Here is an 11831-nt window from a genome sequence, read left to right as displayed (position 1 = left end):
TCGTTCCTCTACATATATGTAGAATCCAATCTTCAACTCTTTCCCATTCTGGGCCCGGAGAAACCACACTAGCCACCATCCAACACTGTCGAGCAAAGGCACATCATGAGAACAAGTGACACTCATACTCAATATCATTGGGACATAGTAAACATGAGGTTGGGATAGCCATTCTACGATCCGCCAATCTAGTTCTGACAAGGATTGCTCCAGCGACTAGTTTCCAAACAAACAGCTTAATTTTTGGCAGGAGCTTCAATTTCCAGAGATGTTTCCAACCTTCCATCACCCTGTCTCTCTCCCTTACCCAACCTGCAATCTGTACCATGACTTTGAGGAATAAACGCCATTGCTTGTGTGATGCCAAATAAGACAGTCGGCCCTACTAGAAACCAGAATGACCACGTTACAAATTATTGCTGCAGTTTCTGCTGGGAACCATGCCCTCAATTTACACTAGTACAGATATAGCCTATGGCCACGGTCGTTTATCGTCATTAGCCACGGTTGTTTGACCGTGACCAAAAGAGGCGTGGTAAATGCTTGGTGTCTTTAGCCACGGTTTCTCGACCGTGGCCAAAGGGGCATTAGAGTCAGTTTTTATGTATAACCGACTCTAATGCCTTACGTTTTTGCCATGGTTGTTACAAAAAAACGTGGCTAAAGGGGTCTTTAGCCACGATTGTTTATAACAACCAACTCTAATGCCCATTTCATTAGAGTCGGTTGTTCTAACAACCGTGGTTAAAAAGGTCTTTCGGCACAAACAACAAACTCTAATGCTCTGATCATTGGAATTAATCTAATACCCATATATATATATATATATATCCTTATTTGTCAACAAAGATGAATTTAGGTGACACATTTCCAAATTAATCTGATGTTCATCAATTAAAATAAAATATAAAACATAAATACATTAAATTAATCGGTACTACAAAATTACAAATCACACATTTATAAAGAGGTTTGATTACAAATTTTGTGATTACAAATTTTGTATACAGTCTCATTAAATTCAAAGCTAGAACATTCAACATTCAACATCTTCCAGTACATTCTTCTCAAACATAAAAACCAATGTTTGGAACACCTATTCAGAGTCTCGTCATTCCCATCATGAAATCAAAGTATAGTAGCATCATATCTGTTAACAAAATAAATTAAGATTAAAGGGCTAGAAAAAACGAAATTAAAATAAATTGTTTAAGAAAGATTCAGGCAGATGTTTACCTCGGAGCAGCAGATCGCCAAATCTGCGAGGGTAGCCGAAAGAGTGAGAAACAAATAGCCTTCCCCCAAACAGATCTGTAATTTTCACTGGATCTAGAAACAAGAAAATCGAAAACTCTTAAAATAATAGCAAAATAAAAAAAGATAGACGCTCCATGACAAGCGAGGCGGAGCAAACAATGACGGATGCAAAAAGATGGAGGAAGATGGAGCAAACGATAACGGCTGCAAAAAAATAACCTTACCTCTAGGACGGATGATGGAGCCGTGATGAGGAAGATGGAGGAAGGCGGTCTATGACAGGCGAGGCGGAGCAAACGATGACGGTTGCGAATCAAGGCTAAACGGAAACGAGGCAACAGTGGAAGCTACAACAAACTGAGACGGCGGTGCAGGGAGCAACTGCTGCTCGATGTTTTGAGAGAGAATAAGAAGGGGGCTGTGTGCAGTAGGGTTAAATTTAACCTAAAAAAATATGAATTTTATACCCATAATTATCTCAAATCAATCCTTATACTCTTCATTCACTAGGCATTAACTTTCTATTTTCCTGATTTAACCCCATGTTCTTTTTAATTCTTACAAATCTGCTCACTTACTCAAATTTGATTTAACTTCACCCATAATTCCAAAATAATTCGTGATTTTGGATTAGGATTTTTATCACACCCCATTCATTTTAGGGTAATTAGTTTATTAGTCCCTATATTTTGACAAAACACACTGTTTAGTCTTTATATTTTCAAAAACACATGGTAAGGTCCCTAACCTTTTTCTCAGTGAACTGTTTAGTCCTTCTGCATGTTTGTTAGATTTTTACCGTTTATGACTTCGTAAATGACTAAATTACCCTTTACTATTTACCTTCAAACTTCAGAAGAGGAAATCCAATTTAGAAGAAGAAACTATTTATATGGAGAACAAGAAAAAGAACAAATCCAATGCTTACGAATTTGAACGATTAAGAAAAAAATCAAGAAGAATAACACACAAAGTTGATTTCAGATGCATTAGAGTTTAAAGGAAAGGAAAATAAAGGAAAAGAAGAACGCAAATCCAAATTGACTAACATAATCTTCATAAGAATCTAACGGCAGGGACTAAACAGTTCACCGAGAAAAACGTCAGGGACTAAACAGTTCATGAGAATCTAACGGCAGGGACTAAACAGTTCACTGAGAAAAACGTTAGGGACTAAACAGTTCACAGAGAAAAACGTTAGAGACTTTACCGTGTGTTTTTGAAAATACAAGGACTAAACAGTATGTTTTGTTAAAATATAGGGACTAATAAATTAATTACCCTTCATTTTAATTATCCAATTCTAATCAGTAATTAATTTAGTTAAGTTAATTTGCAATTCCTATTAGCTTAATCTAGTTCAGTTGAGTCGGTTAAATTAATTATCTAAGTCTTTCTATTTTTTATTAGTTTTTGTAATTTAATTGTTATGAATTAATTCACTTATTTAACTATTTTTTTCATTATCTTAAAGCTAATTTAATTAGCTAAGTGTTATAGGTTTATTTTAAATTAATTGTTCATAATGTATTTGGGGCAACTACCTCATTTTTTCCTTAATTTCTTGTTATGGACAAATTAAAGGTTTTTGACGTCAGTGTTTACGTTGACCGTCGCCAAATAAAGCATCATTAGAGTCGATTGTTTGAACAACCGACCCTAATGATAATAAACTAGCTACGGTTAATATAAAACTATAATGACCGTCACCAAATAAGGCATCATTAGAATCGGTTGTTTGTAATAACCGACTCTAATGACCTTTAGCATCGGTTGAAGATAGAAACCGTTGCTAATATAGCGACGCTAAAGCTCATTTAAGGTATTATTAGAGTCGGTTATTTGAATAACCGACTCCAATGACCTTTAGCCACGGTTACTAGTTGCAACCGTGGCTAATAAGGCGTGGTCATAGGCCATTTCTGTACTAGTGTTACTTCTGTCCCAATACCTAGTGCCAAGGATAAACAAATCCTTCACTTTTAGTTCTCTATTAGCACCACCTCCACCAGGAATTACACGCAAATCCCGTTCTCATCCCAAATCCATGGGTCATGCTAAATCGATACAAGGTCTCCACTCCCTATGCTCCATCTCAATCTCTTCTTCAATTAACCTTCAAACTCTAATCTCCAAATTGGAGGTTAATGAGAGTAACGTAAAGTTCCTTAAATTTTTTTATCTTTGCAGAATAAATTTAGCTTTCATTCCCTCTATATTTGAACTCCCAAACGAAGTTAAACATTTAGCCTCATTTACATTCTATAAACTTCTAAACAAGGTTAATTTTTTTTTGGTAGGCAAAGGAAAGACAAAAAAACAAGAAAAAAGCCGAGAATTAGCCTGAGAAAGCTAACCACAACGTGATCATCAGAAAGCAAAGAAAGAAGGAAGTCCGGAGGCGACGAGAAAGTAGACACTCCTAGCATCCTCACTTGGCTTTCAGCAGCAAGGCAGTCAGCAGCCCTGTTCTGCTCCCTGAAGATATGCCCAAAGTTGATGGACTCGAAGGAAGAGCATAACCTTTTGATCCCTTTTGTTAAATTTTGGCTGCTCAAATAAAAGGCCTTATTATCAGAGATCATGTTAATAACTTCTAGGTTGTCAGATTCCACAAAAAGATTTTTTAAACCCAGATTTTTAGCGAGTCTAAGCCCAGAGAAGATTCCCCCAGAGCTCGGCAGTGAAGGAAGATCCCATCCCTAGGTTCTGAGCAAAGCCAGACACCCAACCACCTCCAGCGTCTCTCAAGACCCCTCCCGCCGCAATCCTACTGTCAGACCGGCAGCCCAAATAAGGTTAATTTTTAACTTTCCTTTCCATCATTTCACTTTTCTTTCCATTACCTCCTTTAACTCTCACCTTTATTGACTTCTAAACTCCCAAACAAAGGCTAAGAGGTGGAGAAAGACTATCTATTAATAGAGAAAATGTAGAGATTCCGAGTGATTTAAGGAGCCATTAAAAGGCTCTTGAAACTGATTTATAATTCTCATGTTTAAATTTTAACTTAAGACCCAAACTAAAATACTCTTGGAGATGATTTTTTATATATACATATATTTTCTTTCCTTCTAAGAAAAAAAAAAAATTCTTTTTTGGTATGTAAGCGTGGCATTAGCGTATTGGTGGTTATGGAACATGTGGTACAGTTAGATTCCAGTGATTCACTTTAGCAACAGAACTTACCGTACAGAGTTTACATGTGACTTAACAACGTCAGCAAGTCTTACGTGTTCAAATCAACTTAACACCTTATTCATATATGATATATCACGTGTCCTACCTGACCAATCTGAATCTTACACCACTTTATTAATTTCCTAAAATACCATGAAATAAAAGTATAATTCCTCTATTATCCCCAATCCTAAATTGAATAGGAATAGACCTCACTCACTTCGCATCCCCTTGAAGAAACCTCTTGTCGCGTGATCTCTTCTTTCTCTCTTTCCCTCTTTTTTCTTTTATTTATTTTGTGACTCAGACCCAAAAATCCCAAAATCTCTCTTCTTTTTTCTCTCTTTTTCTGTCTATGAAAATCTAGGGTTTCCAGAAATCGGTTTTGATTAGATCACGGATCGTTTGGAACTCTACTTTTTGGGGGTTCATTGGCGTTCTGTTTATTCAGGAATTTTGAATTTTTAGGGTTTTTCTGGTTTTGGTTGACCTTAATTTCTTACTTTGGTTTTTCAGAAAGTTAGGGTTTTTGGGCTTTGTAGGTTCTTGCTACTAGATTGACTTGGAGTTCCTACCTTGGTATTTGGTTTTCAAGAAAGTGAAGTTCGTTGGAGTTTCAGGGTGTTAGCTTGGTTTGTCTGACTTTTAAATTGACACTGAATTGGCCTTTTTTCTAAGCCAAAAAGCCTTTTAGGTTTGGTTTTAATGGCAAAGGCGGGAGAAGATGATGTTGAATATGAGAGCGATCCAGAAGAGGAAAAGCGCCTTTTAGGAATGAGAAGGCGTGAAGCGGCAAGTGACGATGAGGAAGGTGAAGCCGAAGAGAAGCCTAGAATTGATCGCAGGGCTCCCATTCACTCTGACGAATCTGATGGACAGGGTGGGGCTGCAGATTATGATGATGAGGACGAGGAATTAGAAGTTGAGGAGGAAGAGGTTTATGAAGATGAAGAAGAGGATGGAGTTTATGAAGACTATGAAGAGCAAGAGAATGGAACTCATGGGTTTGTGGGAGGGAAAGAAGGGAATAAGGAGAGAGGAATTGATGGTGAGTTGGAGGTGAAGGAGAAGGAAGTAGAGGCAAGAAAAGTGGAGGAGGGAGCAGAGCCAAAAGTATTGGATAATGATTTGGAGGATGGGGAGGAGGAGGAGGAGGATGCAGAAGGTAAGAAGGATATCGAGCCATTTGCAGTTCCCACTGCTGGGGCCTTTTACATGCATGATGATCGTTTTAGAGACGATGCTGGTGGTCGAAACAGGTATTGTATGTTTAAGATTCTTCACTATTCAACTTCAGTTGGTAGTTTAATGAATATGTTTTTAGTCTTTATGTTTCTCACAATGTGGACCTTTTTTTTGCTAATGTGATGAAAAAATTAGTTTCTCTGGTCTTGTAATAGACATGGAGGTTCTCTTTGCATAATCTGATATTCTAATTTTGTATTTATGACCAAAATTTGTTGCTAGAGTGGAAATAGAAGAATTTTCATACAATACCTGGTATCTTGCTATATTTATTTTGTGGCTTATGTGGTATCCATTCTGAATGAAGTCTGTTTGTATTAAGAAAGAAAGAGCAGTTACGAGTGCTTAAATTCTTCTTGTAGTTACTCTAGTTGAGCTTCCTCTTCTCTATCTGAATTAAGCACCTACTCCAAACTTCTGTTTTATGGTTGAGAACCTATTGATGTGTGTAGTTGTGGATTCTTCTTTATAATTTGCAAGATGACATTATGTCGATCCTTCAATCTGACTATTTCCAATTAAATGCTTTTATTTACATAGACTGGATAGAAATACTCTCATGCTTATATGCAGAGTCCGAAAGGTACATCATTCACAACTTAGTCAGTTTTCATTGTTGGCCTGTTGGTTGTCTGTACGGTTTCTACATCTGCCTATTTTTTTCTTGACCCCTTGAGATACATATGATTTTTGTAATGGTTGTAGTAAGACCTTATGTTGATACATTATCTGACCAGGAAGTTGTTAATGTTGTGTTCTTGTATTATGCTGCTATTTCTTTATTGTTAAAAATTGCTTTTTAAAAAAAAATGCTACCATTGTAGTTTGCCTGTGTAATGTCATTCTTAATAGAGTAATTTAAAACCTCCTATGGTTTAGGCGAACTTATGGTGGGAGGAAGTTGTGGGAGTCCAAAGACGATAAGAAATGGGGACATGACAAGTTTGAGGAGATGAATTTGCAGGAAAGGCATTATGATCAGGTGCAATTTCTGTATACAATATTTGAATTTACTGCATTACAATGTTTGTTTCTTTTTCTATGTTCCTTTTTTTTGACTCTCTCTTGTCTTAACTAATCCTCATAAATTAAATTCAGGGGAGGAGGCCTTCTAAAGGACAATATCAAGGTCGCTGTGGGAAAAATCAAGCTCCAGACCGTGGATATGCTAAGAGGAACAAGGGTAAAACATTCAGCAATGGTGAAAATGTAAACCAACCTCCAAAAGGTGTGAGAGGGAGGGGACCTAGAAAGTATGAAAATCGATGGAAGAGGAGCGGCCAGGCACCTCCAACACAACACAAACAGCCTGAGAAGTCATTCGAGAGAACTTCACATGGTAGTTCAGGGAGAGCTTATACACCTGCATCAAACACAGAATCTGATAACGTCCCTCCTGCTAGAAAGCATTCAAGTTTGAGTTCCGCTTCTCCTCCTTTCTATCCTTCTGCGTCTTCTAGTAAAGATATCACTCAGTCTCAGAAGAGGGATGTACAAACTGGAAGTATAAGTAGGAATCATCGCGCTTCTGCTGTGGATGAAAGTTTCTCCATGCAGCAAGCAGTGCGTGGGAAGGCTATTGCTGATTCTGTTGGCGTTGACAAGCTTTACATTGATGATTCTGTTAGTGCAAATGCTGGGAAGTCCTTGAACAATATGCAGACGCCATCATCTGGGTCTTCATTGGTCAATACGATGCAAGCCTCTCAATCTAGAACTCAAGGAAGGGGTATAGCTGTTACAGCACATATGTCTTATCAGTCAACCCCTCTGCAAATTCAAGCCAACAAAGTCTCATCTGCAGCTCAGCCCCCTGGTCAGCGGAATCCTGTTCAAAATCGCGTCCAGTCTTCTATTCAACCATCTGCCCAGCAGTTGGGCCAGCGCTCTGGTAGTGGATCTCAAGCTTCTTCGCCACCAAAAACGGCATTGTCTATAAATTCGTATGAACCTGGAGATGTGGAAACTAGTTCAGAATCAAGTAAATCCACAGGTGCATTGGTAGGAAAGGGAAAAGGAACTGGAAGAGGTTCTTTTGTGTATGGTGGGGCTCAGGTTATGGGAGCTGCTGGGAATTTGGCTGTCAGTCGTGGTGATCAAAATTTCCCTGGAACTCCAGCTTTCTTGCCAGGTAAGAGTTTTCCAATCAAATTAGGAAGACACTGTTCATTTAATTGATTCCAGCTTTTCTTTTTCTTTTGGTTGATTTTAATGGTGAAGGAAAGATTTTACTATTCATTGTCTGTACGAGACGAAATGTTACAAATGTATTTATCTTTTGGATTGTTTCTTATCATGGATGATTGAATATCAGTTATGCAATTTGGGGGCCAGCATCCTGGTGGTCTTGGGGTTCCTGCTGTCGGCATGGCATTTCCTGGATATGTTGCTCAGCCTCAGCTTGGTTTAGGAAATTCTGAAATGACATGGTATACTTAATTATTCTTTCAGTTGGTACTGTAGTGATTTAGGATTTACCCTTTCTGTTAGATATTCTAAATTAGTTTATGAAGGTGATGAGCTATTATGCAACTATAACTAATCCGTTGATGGTATCTCTATATTCATTCTTTCACTTGTCCTGATATTTTTGTAAATGTCATTCCTTCAAACCAGTATGAGCTTATTTTGATCCAATTCTCCACTTCTTGTATATAGTAACTAACACCTAAAAGTGGATGACTATGATGAAGTTCTCATTTAGTTACATAATTTTTCTTATGTCGTAAAATATAGTTTTTTTTAATTTTTTTTATCTAATTGCTGATATTGGTGTCCATGATTTTCTGTGATGTTTAGGCTGCCAGTTCTTGCTGGTGCTGCGGGCGCTTTAGGGGCCACTTATTGTTCGCCCTATATTGCTATGGATGGTTCATATCATGCTCGTCCATCTGGACAGACATCTTCTGTGGGTTCTTCAAGGTTTCTTACCTATCATTTGCCTTTTTGGGTCATTAGTATTCTTATTTTGCCCTGAATGTGGTCGTAATCTGAGATATGGTAGATGTGTGTGAATGCATTTGTTTAGTGTGTATATATTTGTGGTCTGTGGATATATTGAAACCATTTGTTATTTTGTATTGGATCTTTTTGTCAATTCTACATGTGTATTGCTTATTGATTGTTGGAGGCTTTTAAAGTTATCACACTCTCGATTCTGCTGGCTGCTTTTGTTTTTTCTTTCTTTTAGTTGTAGTGAGATTGTAGTTTTAGTTTGTTAACATGCCCTTGATGTTGATATTGGGGAATATTGATTTCTCCCCATAGTGTTTCAATTCAACTGATGTCTGCAACTATATGGTGTATAAATTCTATGTTTATTTCTAAATTGTACCAATTTTTTAACCATAGGTTATATGTGATTGTATCACTCTGTATATTCCTTGTATCATCGCTGAGGACCTTGTTTTTTTTGTGTCCCCTTGTGGAATTGGTTTGTTGGAGGATCTAATTACTTTCATTCTATTACTTCTTCATGTCATGCATTTAATTTGCAAATTGCCTCTGCAAGTTTGTCTTGCATAAATTTGATTTTGTATTGGCATATCATTGGTTCATTTTTATTAACTTATTTATTTTGCAGCAAAGAGAGCAATGCTAACAAGTCCAATAATGAACCTTCCAATAGACCTGGTATGCACAGCTCTACCATTTAGTTCATTTTAATTGAATCTCTCATTATCCAGAAGGTCTATCTTTTTTTGTACTGTTCTTATAATGAAGCTACCTTGTTATCTCTGCAGAGCCTGTGAATGATGAATTTGGGCAACGACAAAAGCCTCGCAGGCAAGTGAAAATTTCTTGTGCTTTTCGCCTAGGAGACTCGCTCCTTTCCTTTTTCCCTATCTATGTGATTTTTAGTCAAGGTTTTTGAATAGCTTCCTTGTCTCACCGTGCAGATACTCAGAGATGGATTTTAAGCAGCCAAGTACAAGTGCTTAGATAAAATTGATCATGTTGGAATAAGCAGATAAAGGTTGAATTGTCTGCTCAATCAAGTTCCTTATGTCGTTTGAATGCCGCAAAGATCTTAGCTGTGATTTGTGATGGTGTAGGCCCTTGATCAGGCCCTTTTATGTTCTCCAGCTTATTTCTGGAGTGCTTTGGGCCGCATTATGCTCCAAGATATTTTAGGTGATCTTTATATCTTTTTTGAAGAACTATATGCATTCAGAATCTAATTCTGTAGATTTTAGCAGTTTCAATATTTGATTGTTATTTTGATTGAGTTGTATCCATTTGCTTGTCTCTTAGTCCATTTGTTTCTTTCTCTTCTGCAGTTATACATAACAAAGCACCTGCTCATGCTGAAGTCGATTTGGGAACATAATTGTGGCTTGACGGGTGGTGGTTTCTTGTTTAAATGTGCGGTATGAGCATGATAGTGTGATCTCCTTAATATAATCGATAATCAATATGTGTATTGCACAAATTAAAATGTTGGCCTTGTTTTTGGTTGTCAGGTTTTCTTGTGGCTTGATGTTTTAGGAAGCTTGAGAGAAATGTATGCACTATGCAGGCTTCTCCAAAAACTATATACTAAACTATTTCAAAAAAGAACAAGAAGTATTGTGCAGAAGGTGTTAGGTCGGTGACGTTGAGTTTTCCTATTTATATAAGTAGATGGTGTTTGAGTTTTTCACCCGACATTGATGACTTTAAATGTGATTGAGTCGAGTCGAGTTGGTTACAAGGGTATGTTATTTATTTATTTTTAAAGTGGGATTTTTATGTAATGAGGACTGGACTACCTTTGCTTGCAGGGTAGATAATTTATTTGTTCAATGGCTATGTATCGAGTTGACAAATGCTTTTCTAAAGCTATCAAATGTGAGGGTGCATTTTCGCGGACTCAAAAAGCAGCTTTGCTACCTAAGAGCAGCGTTTTGATAAATGCAAAACTTTCCTTACAAAGATGAGCTATCAAATGTGGCTTTCATTATTTATACGGGGCATGTTTGGCATTGCTTTTGCAGACTCTAAAAACAGTTTTGCTAGCTAAGAGTAATGTTTTATTTATTATTTTTTGACTTGTAGAACTTTTATTGTGTCTTTATCAAAGATTCATGAGCTTTTTCTTACAAACATTTTTTCCCACTACGTGTTTCTTTAAATTAGATTAGGTTTTGTTGATCATTAGTAATGCCAAATTGGGTTAAACTCCACTTGTCCTGTAGTGTGCTTACCTTCAAAAGTGATCAAACTCCAAACATGGGATGAATCTAATCAAAATCCAAAATGGGCAAAGCCAAGCAAATGCGACTATGCGAGTCTCATCATAGCAAAACCATCTACAAACCCAAGGAATTATTTTGAAAGAAAATCAGTTAATTTTTAGATGGTTTTATGAAAAAGGACAAAATAATTAATTAATTTATTTAGCAAATCATGTTTCTTTAAATTAATTCAGTCTTTGTCTTTATGAAAAAGGACATGAATTGTCTTTTATGTTGAAGCGCCTAAAATAAATGGATTTAAATAATGACGTCACCTTTTTTTTTTATATCAACATTGTTTTAGAGACCTTTTTAAATGTTGATTCCAATACGTGGCAGAGACAGGAAGACGAACAATTCCAACCCCCAACCCGAGGGAAAAGGAGATTAGGGGTGCAATTTTTACACCCAACGTGGAGGGATGAGGCAACCCAACCCTAGATTGGGCTGTCAAAATTTCTTTTTGGCCCACCACAAGCTAAATCACAATGCAAGGCCAAATACATAAACATTACCTATTTAGACTATTTATTTATGATTTTTTCAAAACACCCCAATCGTTTCATCTTCCTCTATTCCTTTCCTTTTACTATGCGACCATCATCCTATTTCTTCTTTTTCTCTTTGTTTTTCTTTTCTTGTGTGAATCGAAGGTATCGTTCTTTATCTTTTTCTTTTTTCTTCCTCTCTTTGTTTCTCTCTTCTTGTGCGAAGCGAAAACATTGTTCTTCATCTTCATGCTTCTTCTTTCTCTCTTTGTTTCTTTCTTCTTGTACGAATCTAAAGTATCATTCTGCGTTTATCACATGTTTATTGTCAATTTCAATGACAAAAGACGGAAAGAAGGTAAGTATCTACTGTATTTTTGCGTTTATCTTCATCTCTTTCTAGAAAATGACTTCACAGAATAAGTTTGCTTCACATTTTGCGAAA

The 11831-nt window shown here is 36.9% G+C and overlaps 1 protein-coding gene and 1 long non-coding RNA gene across 3 annotated transcripts; one reads left to right on the top strand and one right to left on the bottom strand.

The window, feature by feature from the left end:
- Positions 1-875: 875 nt before the first annotated feature.
- LOC136223863 (uncharacterized) lies at positions 876-1711 on the bottom strand. Its single transcript, XR_010686170.1, has 3 exons — positions 1482-1711; positions 1237-1329; positions 876-1150 (listed from the first exon to the last, which is right to left on the bottom strand). It is a non-coding gene; the product is annotated as an uncharacterized lncRNA (long non-coding RNA).
- A 2951-nt stretch (positions 1712-4662) lies between these two features.
- On the top strand, positions 4663-10624 carry LOC136222263 (protein MLN51 homolog). 2 transcript variants are annotated; one of them, XM_066009839.1, is made up of 10 exons: positions 4663-5696; positions 6562-6664; positions 6781-7813; positions 7997-8111; positions 8482-8604; positions 9266-9315; positions 9426-9461; positions 9575-9816; positions 9963-10047; positions 10146-10624. In XM_066009839.1, exons 1-8 carry the CDS (start codon positions 5143-5145, stop codon positions 9622-9624), a joined length of 2064 nt encoding a protein of 687 aa, XP_065865911.1. In that variant the 5' UTR covers positions 4663-5142; the 3' UTR covers positions 9625-9816; positions 9963-10047; positions 10146-10624. The 2 variants fall into 2 exon arrangements, with proteins under 2 accessions (XP_065865911.1, XP_065865910.1); XM_066009838.1 differs by having other exon boundaries at positions 9963-10052.
- The last annotated feature ends 1207 nt before the right edge of the window (positions 10625-11831 follow it).

The sequence above is a fragment of the Euphorbia lathyris genome, chromosome 3 (assembly GCF_963576675.1).
Source record: "Euphorbia lathyris chromosome 3, ddEupLath1.1, whole genome shotgun sequence".
NCBI lineage: Eukaryota > Viridiplantae > Streptophyta > Magnoliopsida > Malpighiales > Euphorbiaceae > Euphorbia > Euphorbia lathyris.
This window is presented reverse-complemented; position numbering and strand designations above follow the sequence as displayed.